This window comes from Montipora capricornis, chromosome 13 (assembly GCF_036669925.1).
Source record: "Montipora capricornis isolate CH-2021 chromosome 13, ASM3666992v2, whole genome shotgun sequence".
NCBI classification, from domain to species: Eukaryota; Metazoa; Cnidaria; class Anthozoa; order Scleractinia; family Acroporidae; genus Montipora; species Montipora capricornis.
The window spans coordinates 626246-643745 of NC_090895.1; the positions used below are offsets into that span (position 1 = coordinate 626246).

General features: G+C 38.1%; 2 protein-coding genes across 2 annotated transcripts in view; both read left to right on the top strand.

Moving 5' to 3' along the window:
• Positions 1–5963, top strand: part of LOC138028689 (uncharacterized) — a 6563-nt gene extending 600 nt beyond the window's left edge. Inside the window, exons 3-4 of the mRNA XM_068876289.1 lie at positions 2993–3127; positions 5797–5963. Of these exons, the coding sequence (XP_068732390.1) occupies positions 2993–3127; positions 5797–5928 (267 nt within the window). The 3' untranslated portion in view covers positions 5929–5963. The remainder of the gene's footprint in view (positions 1–2992; positions 3128–5796) is intronic.
• A 5204-nt stretch (positions 5964–11167) lies between these two features.
• On the top strand, positions 11168–16570 carry LOC138029018 (U6 snRNA-associated Sm-like protein LSm3). The gene is made up of 3 exons (XM_068876684.1): positions 11168–11324; positions 13609–13704; positions 16066–16570. Exons 1-3 carry the CDS (start codon positions 11205–11207, stop codon positions 16147–16149), a joined length of 300 nt encoding a protein of 99 aa, XP_068732785.1. The 5' UTR covers positions 11168–11204; the 3' UTR covers positions 16150–16570.
• The last annotated feature ends 930 nt before the right edge of the window (positions 16571–17500 follow it).

A 17500-nucleotide genomic window follows, 5' to 3' on the forward strand; every position in this document is an offset into this window, starting at 1 on the left:
TGGAGGTACTGCAGCCCAGTGTTAAGTGCTTTCCTTCTGATCCGGAGATCCCGGGTTCCAGATCCGTTCTGACCACTCGTTGAATTTGACCCTGTTAGTTCCTGGTTCTAATTCTAGGATGCACTTGTAAATAACCAACTGGTTTGCTTCCGGCCAGTTGGAATTCTTAAAAGCGGAGCTCAGGCGCCAGCGGAGTACCATGGGTAAGAATTTTGGGTAAATCTATAGATGCGAGAAATTTTGGTTATGACGTCAGCGCAGTTATTAAAGTCAAGTATCGGAGTGAGAAAAACTTAAAGCTGGGTGTTTACTTTTAATTTGTTTAGAGATTTTTTTGCTCTGTATTGCAATTTTTGACATATCTTTAGAAGATTTTAAATTTTGAATCTGATAAGGTTGCCTGGACGACCTATGACAAAAGAGCAGAAACGAAATAACTCGTTTTAGGTTGTTTTATTTTTTTTTATTTGACTGCTTTTCGTCAAGACTAAACAAAAAAATAAAAACTGTTTTATCCCGTAAATTCGTTGTTTAAGTAAGGCCAATAAGAAACCCGGGAGCTTGGCTAAACCAAATTTATTAAGAACTGAACTACGGATATCAGATTTCCAGTATTTTCATTGGCTCGATAGAAACAGGCTGCCAGTTCATATACCGCTGTACCTAATATGGTCAAGGAAGGCGTCAGCAATAAAGTGAACTGAAAACATTTTTGCAGCTCTGAGAAAAAAAATGACCAACAAAACCCGTTTTCAACCGGACTTGACCGAGGCAGAAGTCGATGCTTTAAGACTGGTTTCCATATGATCTGCAATGGTCTGCGGTCGGTCTGCGACACGATCGTCGATCGATAGGTCTGCACCACGTCACAGACATGTGGAAATGCACACGGTCTGGATGATCGGGAAAGTTGAATCTATTTCTACTTTGGCGACCACTACGACGCTTCCGACTAAGAAATTTTTAATGGAAACCTGTGTCTGAGATGATCTGTGTACTATCGGCACACTATTGTTCGTATTGATACACGTCTAATCAGACTTGAAGTAAGTTCGCTTCTTTTTCTCCTCGCTTCACAGAGGATTAATGGTATGCTTGTCTGCGATCGCTTCAGATTTAAATGGAAACATTTGCCTCCTGTGTTTACAATCGTCTGCGATAAGACCGACACCGACAGCTTCCGATGGTCGCAGACTGTCGCAGATCATATGGAAACCAGGCTTTAGTCGACAATACTACCCCCGGAAACATCATGGAATTTTTAATGAAACAATTATTTTACTCGGGCTTGCTGGATGTAAACTGATTATAACGAACTCGGTGCTACGCACCTCGTTGTTTATCTATCACTTCATATCCAGCGCGCCCTCGTAGAGTAATTGTTAAATACTAGGAGTAATCAAAGATTAATAAGTGCGTTCGAAGTTCAATGAATTTAGCTAAAATCATACAAAGAACATAGGAGGAAATTAGTTGAGACATTAAAGGAGAAAGAAGAAGTATTTAAACAGCAACCATTCATCCGTGCCAGAGGCAGCACAAAGATATTGTAAATATGCAACAATCTGATGATGACTATGTAGATTTATTGAATATGGTAGAAAGGCACACTCGTTGCAGTACAAATTATTGTCTTAGAAAAAAACAGAATGAATCAGATCTCAGGTGTAGGTTTCATTTTCCATTTTAACCTTGCACCAGTACAAAGCTAGAATTAGATGGAAATGCCAAATACAAGGCAAATTGATGTGACGTCATAACTGCCCGCCCGATAGAAAACCCAAAAAACCCTCAGAGCTTTCGCGAGCGTTTACAGGAGACCCACGAAATTAGGAAGCCTTCTCCTTCGTCGAGCGCAATTAGTTACTCGTGCTGTTTCATTGGTCCTGAAAAGCTCCTAAGGGGAGAGGTCAATTAAATATGTTTCTTTTATTCCTTCTTTAAAGGATATCAAAAGAATTTGAAAACAAAAAAATCGTGAGAGAAGGAAAGTCAAACTCAATGTACGCGAATAAGTTAATGCAGCAGGTATGCATTAGATTCATTTCTACTCGGGCAATTACTCCCTGATCTAGAGACATTTAAAATATGAAGTTAGCTACATACGGAATTTTCTTAAAAGTATATTTGTTAGTAGAAGCAAAAACTTTTAGCAAGTTTTTGTCTCCTTTTAAAAATCCAATTTTAATAGTGTACGATACATGTTACCTAATTTGTAAGCTTTTGTATTGGATATATTTTCAATGAAGTGTTATTAATGTTAAAAAAAAAAATCCAAGCGCGTTTTTCTTCTTGCTTAACAAAAGAGACATGTGCGACACTCATTTGCATTAGATTTGGCACATGTAAAATGCAACGTTTAACAAGGGCCTCAGCAAACTTTATTCAACATACGTTTTCGACAGTTCCTAGAGATAACTTTCCGCAAAGAAGCAGCACACAAATCTGCGAGCCATCAGCGGGGGAATGAAAATCCGAACCTTAGACATCTCAGGTTTTTATTCATTTTAAGAGCGCTGAAATAAGTGATCACCTTGATTGTCAACGGTAGTTTCACCGTCTTCGTATCTCGTAAAAAGAGAGTTAAATTAATGGCACCAACGGTCGCACGACTTAGTGCGAGAACATGATGCACTAATATAATTAGCTGACATGTTCGTTACCACGACGACATCAATATCGTCACATGTGAAAAATAAAAACAGTATCTTCACTTTTTGCGCGACGAAGATATCAAATTTTAGGAACAAGAAAAATCCCGTGATTTCTTCCATATCTATACAAAAAAATAAATTATATGGTTAAGTCCATTAGGCTGAAAAACAGTGAACTTGCTCGGGCATTTCGTAATTTATGGTCACTCGTGATGTTTTGAGAACTTTCAAACCATCAATCGTTGCCATAAATCACAAAGTAATGCCCCGTGAGGCAGTTGTTAAATTTAATCATTGTATAAAAATATTTAGAGTTTACTTTGCTGTTATGTCTACAGACTTCGTTGTATAGAAAGTGCAAAACTCAAGAGGATTGCTCTGTAGACGAGTGTTGTGCCTTCTGGAGAAGAGGAGAAGTGAAACTTTGCAAAAAGAATCTCTTAAGAAAGCAGCGATGTTATCCTTTACAAATCGTAAGTAAAAAAGAAACTGAAAACGTCCCTTCTAATTAATGTAAACCCCCAGGGGCCTGCATTTGCAAAATTTCCTAAATATTGTGTATGCTAGATTTCTTCCAACTTTAGGCTGTCGAAAGGTGAAAATCTAAATAACCTGCGTTAAGGCGTTCTTTTCTTTATCGAAAGCGCCCTTTCTAAAGAAAAGTCTGCCTGATCGCGGGTTAGAATCTAAACAGCGCGTGTCGCGAGTCGTGGGTCCAGCAAAATGTATTCTCCTACATCCAAACTTTGTCTTTCTCTGCTTTGATGGGAGCCACATTTCTTGGGCAAATACATTTGTTCTGTAGCACTATCGTAAAGTATTTTCTGAAAGGCAAGTCAGGGTTAAAGATTAGGGTTAAGGTTTGCTCTTAGCTCAATTCTTCCTCATTATCTGCACATATGAAGTAACTTTTTAGCAGTGAGAGAAAATAAGTGAATTTTCAAACTTTTATGAAAAACAGTAGCGTGTCGTTCGCTGTTAGACTTAAAGTGTATGTGACAGATTACTCTTTATTTACTCAAGCGAAAGATCAGATAAAACAACCAAAAAAATTATATACCGATTGTCATTGGATGCCTTTCAAAATTGGGATTTTCACTTCCGGGGGTTACCAAACCGTGCGAGTAAGGAGTATATTGCACACCAGCGACATCAATACCAGAACGATTCCAGGGCCCAAATTTTCCCTGTTTTCAAACTGCTGCACCTATCGTGATTGGTGCTCTTGGAAGCATATCAAAAGGTGCAAAGACCTGGTTTGGCAAGCTAGATGTACCTGACTTCCTTGGAAGTGTACAATTATCGGCCATCCTTGGAACTGCTCCGCACTTGTTACGGAAAGTGTTGTGTCTCTAAGCTACGGGGAGTTGCTGAGACACAATAAACATTACCCAGTAGAAAACCCGACAACTGGAGAGAATCGAATAATAATAACAATAATAATAGTAATAATAATAATAATAATAATAATAATAATAATAATAATAATAATAGCTAGTAATAATTGTCACTTTAATCGCCGTCGCAAGTACGTCAACGACGCAGCTCAACAAGGTCCAACCGAAAGCATGCTATGGCGCCTCTGGCTGCCGCTATACGGTCCATGTGTTCGAATGTGTGACCTTGGATCACAGCTTACAGCCAGATGGAATCAACTGTATGCTGGTTTTTTCTGGAGGGGGGAAACCGGAGGACCCGGAGAAAAACCCTCGGAGCAGGGTACAGAACCAACACAAAGTCAACCCACTTATGGCGTCGGGTCAGGGAACCGAACCTGGGTCACATTGGTGAAATTTCAAATTCCTTTCGTTCCTGTATTGACGTCACTGGCCTGCTATTTCCAGTCTCCTTACTAGCGCGGTTTTGTACCCCACGGGAAGTGAAAATTCCGATTTTTTAAGTGCTACTGTGACCAAAAATCAATTCTACTTATTTTTTGTATTTTAAAACTATGTGAACTGAACATTAAGTGACCCAGGTTTTAATTCTTCATCTCAATATACCCCTGTTTATTTTTACTGAAATTTTCCTAATTAATGATCCGCTATTACTAACTTCAAAATCTTGAGAGAGGTAGATCGAGGATAAGATGATGTCAAAGACTCCCTCGTTTAAAAATGCAATGCGTGTGCACGCGTTGAAGTAACATGCCCCCGGGAGTTTCGAACTGTCAGGCTGTTAAACTCGAGTTTTGCATGAATAATAAGCTGCGCTTACACACTGCAACTTTAAGCTAGTGAGTCTTTGACGTCATCTTATCCTCGATCCAACCCTCTGAGGTCCAATCTGTCAGTCTTGGACGTGAATAATGGCGGACCCTGAAATCTTTAACTTGCACTCAAAGAAAACAGCCTTAGGATAAAATTCAAAGCTCACAATTTGGCCATTCAGGTGTCAAGCAACTTGACGCTTTCGAAATCTGAAGGGAGAAGGGAAGTGAATTTTTAGGTCATAAAAGCACTTTAAAGGGATAAAAGGTATCGAATAAAAATCAGCATTCACTACTTGCACAATCCCACAATGTAATCCGTTTTGGGGGTTCTTTACACAAAAACAATACAAGTTATTTACTCTTGGGACTGTATCATGCTTCAGTGAACATGATATCCATTGTTTTAATGCAAATAACGCACCCACCCCCCCCCCAAAAAAAAATGAGCTGTATTATGGGATTTGTGCAAGTAGGGAATGGACTATTTTTGGTTGTTTTTATGTCAAAAACCACGATCTTTCGATTAGGTGAATAAAGAAAAATCTATCATATACACTTTAAACTCAATGCTAAATCTCGCTATTACCTTCTTATCCTCTTGCCTTTATATCTGCTTTACTTCAATAACTTCTTCCTCACCATTTTTCTTAACTTCTTTCTTTTTTGGTTGCTATTTTCGTTGTTCTTCTCTTATTTGCTTGGTTTTTCCATAACGTTTTTACTTTTGCTGTGTATTAATGATCCTCTCTGGTTTGTCACTACCTCGTTTGAACTCTCTGCTTCTTTTCTCCGTTATTTGCCACCACGATTTTGACGGGTTTAATTTTTTGAGTTTCAGTGTTGACTAATCACAGCAAAAAAAATCAATAGTTAAAAAGGAACATTTGATCTGAATTGCATTTCAGTGTTTTTTAATTCCTTTCATTTCAGCCCGGAATGTCACTTGTTTGCCCATGTGCACCAGGCCTCACATGTGCTTTGACAGCACCGGCCTCTGACAAGAGAAGGACAGTGTACCGATGCACAAAAATCCCTACATCCATAGATGAGATAGACAGATAATTTTAGCAAGCCCATCATCCGTGATTCATTTTCGTGTCAGCTGCCTTCAGAAACCCATTGGACGTTGATTATGCAAACTTTCTAACAGAAGAGGGCGTTGTATATCTCGATGTACGTACTACTAGGAAAAAGCGAGAGACAAATAAACTATTTTCAGGTTTATGACTAAATTTGATTTCTTTCGTTTGTTGATACTACGGGAAGTACAGAGTTGCGATGGAGTTAAATAAACTGCACGTACGTTTAAGGCCTAAGGTATCCCTTACCTTTATGCTGCGTTATCGGTACTAAAACAAGATCTGCCATTGTCCACTTATAAGATTTTGGCTATGTCTCTGGAGATTTTTGGTCACGCGGTTGCAAGCCAAGGACATCCGGCGAGTTAAAAGTCAGCAATAGGCAATAGGCCATTTCCGAGTTCATGTCTGCCTCCTCTTCAAAGCGAGTTTAAGTGCGAAGTTTTTGTGATGGTAATTACTTCTACTTTACATATGAATGAAAATTAATTTTCTCAACAAAAACTTAGCTCTTAGACTCGCTTTGAAAAAGAGGTAGACATGAACTCGGAAATGGCCTATTCGGTAAATACCATAGTACTCTTTGTTTGTCTCCCCAAATTTTGCATAAGCATTGTTTTTGTTTTCTCTTGGGACCATTGTAAGCCCCAAGAGAAACTGGACACAGTGATTATGTAAAAATTGGGGGGACAAACAAAGAGTATTATGGTATTTTCCGAAGTGGCCTATATAGGCCAAGTTCGATATATCAATATTCATCACACATGGCTAAGAGGCTTTATGGTTAAGTTTTAATATTATTTTGCTTAGAAATCTCCCTTGAGACTTGTGAGACAAAGAAAACAGAACAGAGCCGTGAAATTTGACCATTAAGCCTCGTAGCCGTGCCTGAATAGATCGAACTCAGCCTATTGTTATTTAGCTCCCAATTGCAACATCAGTGGCTTCATCGGGTAGACAAAAGAATCATTGTTATTCCGACTAGGCCTTGCTAATTAGATATTGTTATGCTCGCTTTCTGATGATAAAAGGTTTCGTGAAGCACTTTAGAATGTATATAAGCGATGTCATCATTATCTATCATGTACTTCGAACTCGATAATGATGACATGGAGTCATCGAAACGTCGTTCTATTTTTATGTCGCTTATATGTTCGCTTTGTTCCGGCTTTTGTTTTTAATTATTTCGGATCCGGTATATGAAAGATCAGCCAGCCTAGCACTTCACATTACACTCTAATCAGTTAAGTCTGTTCAAATTTAAGTGCTACACGGCCAACGTTTGCAAAAACGTAATCCTTCCTTGTATTTGTACATGTACAATGCCGTGACTTTAACATCATCGGTTCCCACGGCCTGCTCCCGTCTAACCTTGTAGCTCAGTGGGTAGGGCAGTGGTGATCTCACCCGAAGGTCGTGGGTTCAATTGCCACCCTGGTCAGAGTTTTTCTCTGCCCTTGTGTGGGCCCATTTCCATTAATAGGGCCAACGCTCACATGGTTCATATGGGGTAGAAACCAAGCACTTCACATTAATTACACTGTAATCAGTTAAGTCTGTTCAGATATAAGTGCTACACGGCCAACGTTTGCAAAAACGCAATCCTTCCTTGTATTTGTACATGTACAATGCCGTGACTTTAACATCATCGGTTCCCACGGCCTGCTCCCGTCTAACCTTGTAGCTCAGTGGGTAGGGCAGTGGTGATCTCACCCGAAGGTCGTGGGTTCAATTCCCACCCTGGTCAGAGTTTTTCTCTGTCCTTGTGTGGGCCCATTTCCATTAATAGGGCCAACGCTCACATGGTTCATATGGGGTAGAAACCAAGCACTTCACATTAATTACACTGTAATCAGTTAAGTCGCTTCATGGTACAGTCGATTAGGGGGGTTGCACCAGCATCGCGAGGCCGGGTTCAAATCCCGGTAAAGTCCTGAAGTTTTTCAGGCTTCTCTACGCAATGGCTAAAATTTCGTTTATAACTGCGAGAACCATAGCTCCGCTTGATTTCATGATCCGCAGTTCAATATATGATTTACTACCGTGCTTGCGCAGTACGCGTGGCAGTGACACAAATAACACAAATAAATACATTATCGATATCAATACAGTTTTGACATCTTCTTTGCACTTGATTCGAAAATACCAGACTGAGTTCGTCTTAAAATAGTTAGAAGAAGCACAGATAACAGCGAAAGCATAACAGCTGACGTTCGAATCTCCGCTCGCTGGAAATCCAGTTTTGGCACCAAAGCGTGATGACAAAAATGTTGCCATAAAATCTTTAAAATGGGTTTCTAGCCCTTTAATTGCAAGCAATTCACGTAACATCGGATAGCCCAGTTTTTCCCGCTTGCTGAAGTCTGATTGGTCAGTTCAAATTTCAGTAGCTCTCACCGTATGCACGGTTCATATATCATTTCGTTCGTTAAGTATGTATTATTTTATAATGACTGCAAAAATTCTCGCTATTAACGGTCCGAAAAAAAAAAAACAATCAAATGAAATGTTGTAATGCCAATAACATCTTTTTGGCGCGTTTTTTGACCTTTTTGCCTCGGTTGCGTGAGGTAGATCTTGGGTACTTATGTCAAATCGCGGAGATTGAAGATGTCGATTGATTTTACTTCGCTTCAGAGGGAGTTTGTAGGAATTTTAACTTTTGGTTTCCCGATTTAAATATCATATGTCGAGCGAAACCAACGAGTATCTTTTGCGTAAAAGACGTAACATGACGTCACGAGAAATGACGTCACAAGCGTTAGGACGTTATCTATCATCCCATTCCTTTAATTCTCAATATTTGAAGACTTTGGGGATTGACAATCACTACTACTATTAGCGTAGCTAAAACACGCATTGCAAGAACATAGCACCTAAATTTAATTTATTTCTGTAGAAAATACACCATATTTACTAAATTTTATGACTTGCTGCTCCAAAAAATGCTAAAATTTGCTAGTTATGCCGTGGCAGTTCTCGTTTAAAACCTTATGCTTTTTTACTCCATTTTTTTTTTTTTTTTTGACACACACTGACACTTGGCGCACTGCTTTCCACGTAAGATAAAACCTCGGTTATTCTTTGATTGCACTGATGTGATAAGACGGCCATGTTGGTACCAAAACAATGAAAAAATGTAACTCAAGTTTTGCATAATAATAGAGTCAAATTCCCAAAAGACTTATTTGCTATTGTTCTTTCCACCAATATGGCCGCCGTGACGTCACGTGCAATCAAAGAATTGTGACGTGTTGGTTTCACTTGCTTCGCAAAACGCGTAAAGTACCGAACCGAGAATAAATCATCTTCTTCCCACATACGCGTAACACATCCTAATTAAAACTGAAGAAAAAGTATTTTAATATAGTGCAAAAGAAACCCTAGAAATTACGAGTAACTACGAACTAAGATATTTACAATATTTACAGCGCACTTGGGTACAGTTCACTTGAGCTCAGTTCCTGCACACTTCCTGCATGTTCGCCGCCCAGAGCCCGGTTGTTCAAAAGCCGATTAACTTAATCCAGGATTAGGGTAAACTTTTGTTTCATGTTTTCAACTTTTTGGTGAAAGCTTCTTTGTTTTTTTTGTTTTTCAAGGGTCACTTCTTTTAACATAAGGTTTTGTCGAATATCAGCTCTGAGAGGCATTTGAGAGTAGAGAAATAAACTCTTTGGTTAATTTTTAATCTGGGATTAATCGGCTTTTGAACAAACCGGGCCCAGGTCACGACGGTTAGGCCTTGGCGGTTATGCTCTTAAAAGTGGCATATTATGCTACTAGCAGTGCTCGAAATTTTGCCAAATTATGCCAGAATTATGCCAGAATTCCCAAATTATGCACCTTTTTTGCTCCAATTATGCCAAACATTATGCTAGCACAATTATTATTCTACCAGCTTCTCCTCAATATCCAGCCGTTTGAAAATGAGTTTTCCAATGAAGCTCTCGGCTATTTTGCTAATGGTTTTTAGCAACGAACGATAATTCTTTTTTCAACAGTTTCATGATCTCGCGTCCTTACACTCTTCCTTTCAAAGTTCTCCAACTGAACTCTCAGGCTTCAAAACCCAGGGCAACATTATATAGATATATAATTATTTACATACACAAGTTGAAGGATTAATTACGCCAAGGTTGACTCTACCTCCACATTTATATAATTATTTACATATTTTCCCATTGGAAACTAACGCACCAATACTTGTACAATTAAGCGGACCGATTCCTCTACGGGATACAGTCAAGGGTTGAAAAATTAAATTGAAACCATTGAAATTGGTAACACAATGGACTTACTCTTAATAAAATATTACTAACGGACTAGCGATAATTGCTTTGCTCCCAAGACGTTTAACAATGGTTTCATCGTTAGAAATACGGGAAAAACAGAATCAAGCTACGAAGGAACGAATCCTAATACAGAAATCGTGCAAGGGCTAAGAAGAACTGACAAGAATGTTATGACAGTTATTGGCTGATAACCGGGATTTGGCGAACCAATGAGAAGCTAGAAAAGCAGTAACCGATGGTCGAGTATATACCAAGCAATTTTAACCATACATAAAAGCACAGGACGGCGTAGACAACCAATCGATAAAAAGATCAACAGTACGATTAAATAATTAAGATTGTGTGAGGGTGCTTGCAATTTCAAATATTTTTGAGGTTGAAATATTGGTTACTCGCGATTGACAATCTTCCTCTTTTAACCAATGTTCTTGTTTATAATATTAGAAACCCATAAGGGTTGAAACGTATAACGGCCCCTTGTGTGCTGGGAAACAAGCTAAGTACCATATTTGGAACAACAAGAGCGAGGGGTTTCCAAATATGGTACTTAGCACTGAAACATTCAACCAATCAGTTCGCACTGACTATTCGGAAGCTGTGAACGCGAGTTACACGTTTCAACCCCTTATGGGTTTCTGATAATATACCATGCATGCCTCCACCTATTAGACTTGACTCAAACACCATTGTCGCATTTGAAACAGCTCTACTTCCGAGGCTCTATGGATGGCGCGCCCACATAAAACTTTTTCGGCTTCTGCTCGTTCATTTTCTTGATCTAGCGATGCTTGTTTGTTTCGAAATGCGAACTCCAACTTCACCTTTCAGCCCAAACCAAATGACCCCAAATGGCCGGCGAAATTTCAATTTTCCTGCGAGTGAATTAATTACCTTTTACCCACTCCTCCCTCAAGAAGTGATTATTCCCAATCTTCCCCAGCTCCCACGTGCTTCCAAATTAAAAATGGCGGAAGAAGAGGTCACAAACACTGTGGAAGAACCGCTTGATCTTATTCGCCTCAGCCTTGATGAAAGAATTTATGTGAAGCTTAGAAATGATAGAGAACTAAGAGGAAAACTTCACGTAAGTAATACTTCCAGAAAATTGGACATTAAATATTAGAATTTCTTCACAAGAAGGTCCTTCGCGTTCCAATTCCTGTCAGTAGTTTACTCCTGTCCTAGACACTGTTTCATTTTGCGCATTCTTGCCGCTTTGCTTACTGATACAGCATGCCGTTGGGTACTTAGGACGTTTACATTTAATCCGAAATCGACGTGGTGCAAAATAATAATAATTATGTAAAAAAGAGAATCGTGGTTCTGGAAATTCGGTCCCGAAAACATTTGTGCATCTGCCATCCGCTTGTTTTAGAAGCTGGTCATTTAATATCGTTTCAACATATAGAATAAGCAAAAGGAACAACTACTGAATAGGGCCTGAGCACGTGCAAATTAGAAGCAAAGTGATGTTGATAATAGATCGATGTATACAAAAATTTGGTTTTATCAACAGAGTTGATAATGTAAATTGGCCAGTCCGTACAGAATCTCTGTACGGTGGCCAATTTACATTATCAACTCCGTTGATAAACCCAAATTTTTGTATACTACTTCCCCACCGACGCAGCACCACAGTTTCTTTAGAAACTACCTCCTTCATTCATTTGATAATTGATGACTTCAGGGGCACCCAACGAGAACGTACAGTAGTTCAAAACCACTTAAACATAGCATTGTTAAACGTATTTTAGTATTTAAACGGTTGATATAGGCATAATTTTATCCCCTAAAAAGTTTTCATCTGTTCGGATTTCCTAGCTGAAATTCTAGTGATCCGAAAATTATAGGTATCAAAACTTACCATTCCGAAAATTTTAGCCAGAAAAAAGGCTCCCGAAAATTCTAGGTGACCTTTTTAGGGTAAAAATCCGTTAAAAATGGGCAATTATACCATTTTTTAGATGTTCGAAAATCCTAGGAGGGGCAGGCAAGCAAGAAATTTTACAACAAATTTTCCGAAAATTCTAGAACTCAAATCGTCTTCCGAACAGTTATTTTCCGAAAATTGACGTTGGGTGCCCCTGTGACTTATTTAATTTCTTCCCTCTTCTGGCTGGTCTTTCGCGATCATATATACATACCCGATCCGAAATGATTAATGTCCATATAACAAAAGAACAAATCAAATATAGAAATACTCAATTAGCAATGCCTAATTTGAATAACAATGGTTCTTTTGTCCTGTGCCATTTTAGTACGGTACATGAAAGTCTACCCCGTCTTCTTGACTTTCTAGAAATGGGCCCAAGGAATCACTGTTTTTTGAAAAGTTTGTTATTCCTGAGCTCACAATTATTTTCGCCACATGAAGTAGGTACAATAACTATATGTAGCCATAATCACTATAATACAATGTAAATTAAGTACTCTACTCATCAATTATTGCTAGAGCAGATTGAATCAAAGAAGTGAGCACCCAGAAAAAAATGAATATCTGAGCTGAGTAACCAAGAAGCTCAATGGAGTGTTTTCATGTGACATCACGGCAGCCATCTTGGTGTCTCTAAACAAAGCAACGGTGGCCATATTGGTGTCCCCAACTAATCTTCCGGGAATTGAGTTCTATCAAGGCTGTGCTCTAAGGAAAATTCAATGAAATTGGTTCGCCGCCCAAATTAATTAATTATGTAATTAATTATCTGAGATTAACAATGCAGCAAGAGCTTCATCCATCTCTCTCTCAACCAAAACATTACCGCTACTGCTCTGGTGATCGTCAAACTTGCTAGATAAGTGTAAGAAAAACCCACAACCCGTCAATGCTTGGGAAAGACGAGAAAAGTGGAGAACTCAGCTACTTTTTTCCTTAAGTTGAAGTAATTAAAGACAAGATTCTTCTTCAACTTCGAATTTTATGGAAACGTCTGGGTGATGGATCAGGGAACCAAAACTAATGCCATGCTGTTGGAATGTGATTTCTTCTACCAGTTTGCTAACATTGCTCCCTCAGTTCAGTTCATATAAAAAACTAATAAAAAAGTGGTAGGTTTGTTACAGCATCTCGAAAAATGGTTCTAGATTTTTCAGTGCTAGTTATCTATGACAGGACCATAAACTTAGGCCCTGTCTCATTTTGTTTGTTTCATTAATAACTGGCCATTGTCTCTTACAATATAGGTCAGCAGTGTACATGTACAATGTACAGTTGTAATTGCACATCAATCTTACTTCCTCTAAAATAATAATCCTACACATGTCCCTGGACATGGTGATGCATTTGTTTTCAGAACACCTTCAAGCAAATACAGTAGTTATTATTGCTACTATTTGAGAGTGTAAATCACTTTACGTTGACAATTTTTTAGGCTTATGATCAGCATCTCAACATGATTTTGAGTGAAGTTGAGGAAACTATCACAACTGTTGAAATAGATGAAGAGACATACGAGGAACTTTTTAAGGTTTGTACCTATTCAAAGACAAACTGATGTCAGGTGTTATGAGCGGCTGAGTTGCGGCACGTAGACAACTGTGTGTTGAGGCTGCAGGAAGGAGGGTATCAATTGTGGGATGATTTCTTCTTAGCAATGCTGATGACCTCTGGATTAATAAAATTACCAACATCTTTTAGAATGCATACAGACATACCTTTACAGTTACTGAATCTCAATGGTTCTTTAAGTTGAAATCAGAGTGTTTCTTTTGTTTTAATTTACCCAAATGGTGACCTAAGATATTATGTCCAGAAATTTGACTTCATATGATACATGTATCTGTATTACTGCAGAAATTGATTTTGAAGAGCATTATGGTATGTCACCTTGCTCTTCTCCGCATCTTTAACACCACTTTTCTCTGGGGATACGGTCAATAGTATTAACACCACAAAGTGTCCCCTAAACTCCGCTCATCAAGGAAAGATTAAAGCCTGTTTTTCACTAGGGACGCAAGCACAAGCATAAGCAGCTTAATGATTCATTGAAAATGAACCTCGACATAAGCATCAAAATCAACCACAGAAACTGTCATTTTGTTCAAATGCTCACTGATGCAGGGAATCTGGAACGAGAGCTTTAATTGGCCAGACACTTAAAAATATTTCCTTGTGTTTATGCTGTGTTTCCTTTTCACGACACAAACGAACGCAAGCATAAACACAAGCGCAAGGAAAGGAAAACTGTAAATAATATTATTATTGATGTAAGGTTCTCTGTACAGTAGATGTACATGTAATTAATATATGAAAACATAGAAAAAAAAACCTTATTAATTTCTGTCAAAATTTTCCCTGTAGAGACTTACAATGTACCAATATAGGTACCGATATAATAAAGCTAATTTTTGGTGTCAGTTTTTGGATTATGGCCGTTTCCATCGCAACATCACATCTTATGACAGGCAGATATATTCCTGTTTTTGGCATAAATTCCCTAATATTTATACCTTCCTTTGGTGAATTTTTTAAATTCTTATCCACAATATGGAAATTATATTGCCTGACATTTTGAAGTGGTAAAAAGTCAAGGTCGTTCAGATGGTTTTGCCAATGTTATGTAATTTGTCATTTTTCTAAATATATGCGATTAGCTCTGACAGATTTTAACAAATGTAGGGTATTTGATAGGAACTGTACAATGTACATGGTTGGAACTGAGCCAATTTTAAAAAAAAATTACCGAAGGGAATGCAAGAAAATTAGCGGTTAATTTTACAGATTTGGTCACGCAGGCATCACAAAAATCAGAAAAACCTTAATAGCCTATTTGTAGCATACATGTATTTCCCTTAACCTAAATACAACGCTACCCTAACACTTATCTCATTGCTGGGAACATGTACATGAAGAAAAATTAATATATGTAGACTTACAAAGGTACACTTTGTGTTTGGATTTTAATTCCAATAAGCGTGCATCCAATTGCCCTTTTCATGGTTAGTTTTTATAATTTGCATTTCAATGCAATTTAACGTGGATGCAACGCAATTTCGGGTTAAAACTACAAAATAGCCTGAAATTGCCTCACATACATGCTAGATTATATTGTAATGCAAATGAAAAAAACTAACCGTGAAAAAGGCTATTGCATGAATATGGGTGAACAACACCTGTACTGTAAGTTAATAGTAGTGGTGGGTCAATACCTAGTTACTCAATGGGTCAAGCAGCTCACCTGTGTTACCCTAGACTACAATGTACGAGCAGTCCCTCTGTCACCAGTTGGTTTAGTCGGGCCATTTTCATGCATGTCTTCTCATTAACTCTTGACTAACCAAGCAGCAAAAGAGAGACTGCTTTTAGTCTAGTGTTACATCTGTCCCGTTACCCATTTCTAAGAAACTGGCATATCAATAGAGTTCGAATTAAATGTGGTGATGTCATAAAAATTAAATTTTTGAAAATATGGGATTTGTTGGGATATTTTGAAAGAACAACATCTGAACTTAAGGCCTATTGTGAGGCAAATTGTCTAAGAGACACTAGTCCCGTTTTGCTCTGATGACTCAATACACCCTAATATTTCTTTCAGATTTGACTTGGTTCCTAATGTTATAAACTGAGTCAAATTTAGAAGGATTTGTATGGAGTCATCAGAGCATAACTTGGCTAATCTCTCACATTTTGACCTGAAATGCTAATTTTTGGCGAGTAGGCCTTTTGGTTGTTGTTCTTTCATATTACCCCCGAAAAATGCCATAATTTTACAAATGCAATTTTTTTATGATGTCACACTCATTAAAATTGATTTAACAACATGGCAAATGCAGGCAAGTTTTTGAATTGTGAGAAAAACGTTTTAAATTTTTTTTCTTTTACTTTTCAGACAACAAAAAGGAACATCCCCATGCTGTTTGTGAGAGGAGATGGTGTCATTTTAGTTTCGCCACCCTTACGTGTTGGGTTATGAACCCCAAAATATGAAAACGAACATTTAATTCTTACTAGTGTCTGATATTTTCTGTCGCAAAAGGTCATTATTTTATAAACAGTCTTCTAGATAAACAAAACCTGTGTGGGTCTATTATCATTAGTTAGTATTTATTTCTGGACACTTTAAATGGCTTTATGTATGGGACGTTTTCAACCAACTTCTAGACACACCAATAACAAAAGAGAAATGTACGACTTCTGGTGGACAAACAAAAGAAGCTAATGAGAGATCTTTTGTTTTCGTCCGCCAACGTGGCAGCTATGACATCACGTGAAAGCCTCCATAATACATGTAGTAATTTTTGTCTGATTATGACTAATTTTTTAATTGTGTAAGTCAATTCGTGGCATAATTTCCATGAATCTCAGTTACAGTAAAGGCCACTTAACCCGTTGACTCCTAGAAGTGAGACTTGACAGATTTTACCCAGTAATGCCAGACAATTCTACTTGTCAATACCTGGGGGAATCCTGGAGTGCCTGATAAGTGAATGGCTGAACCATGTTCACTCCATTAGAGCAACTTTTGTAGAGCAATGTTTGGCCAATGTTTGGCAAGACTAAAACAAAGCTTCTCTTTGTTTCTGCCAAGGAAACTCCTAATATGGGCAGTAAACTTTTCGATTGCCCAATCACATTACTGCATTTCAAATGACGTCGAAGCAAAATGCGGATCGCTTTCCATGGAGAGATGACATTGTTTACATCCATGTTCGCTAAGCCAATGAAAATTCACACTCGTTTGTTTTCGTCCTATAAGCCAATTAAATGTTTTGCGTTTTTGTTTACGTTCTGTTTTTAAGTTTATTTTTCACGGTCACATGAAAGTCGCGCTAAGAGGACCGAGATGTTGTTAACCCTTTCACCACTAGGGTACCCCCTGATGAGTGCAATTGTCTGGGGAGGAAAGGGTAAACTTTTGCAGGGAGCTGTTGCAAGCCTTGTTGTAAAAATAGAGAAAGTAAGATGAAGAAACCAAGAGATACACTGTATCTTATCTTTCTGTTTTCATCTTGCTTTCAGTTTTATGGTGAACTTGCATCAGTTTCAATTTCTTGCTTTAGTTGGGCATCATCTCTAACCTAAATTTAGCCCTTATTTGAGGGAATAACCGGAATATGGAAAAAAAGACGCTTTCTTTTTAATTATGCACCAGAACGAAATACATGTACTTGTACTGTATACGTAGGATCTTTTTTTCTACCGTTATGAAAAATACTGTAAAGAGAAAAATGCAAAACAATACGAATAGTGTTATAATTCGATGTAATGTTGGTCTTAAAAGTACTTGACAGTGGCAAGTTTTGCAGGATCAACGGACATTGATT

What these genes read in the sequence shown, in the direction of transcription:
- LOC138029018 (XM_068876684.1), top strand. Translation starts at nt 11,205, where the DNA reads ATGGCGGAAGAAGAGGTCACAAACACTGTGGAAGAACCGCTTGATCTT. An exon ending in AACTAAGAGGAAAACTTCAC is followed by an intron (nt 11,325 to 13,608) that starts GTAAGTAATACT and finishes ACAATTTTTTAG; the next exon opens with GCTTATGATCAGCATCTCAA. An exon ending in CATACGAGGAACTTTTTAAG is followed by an intron (nt 13,705 to 16,065) that starts GTTTGTACCTAT and finishes TTTACTTTTCAG; the next exon opens with ACAACAAAAAGGAACATCCC.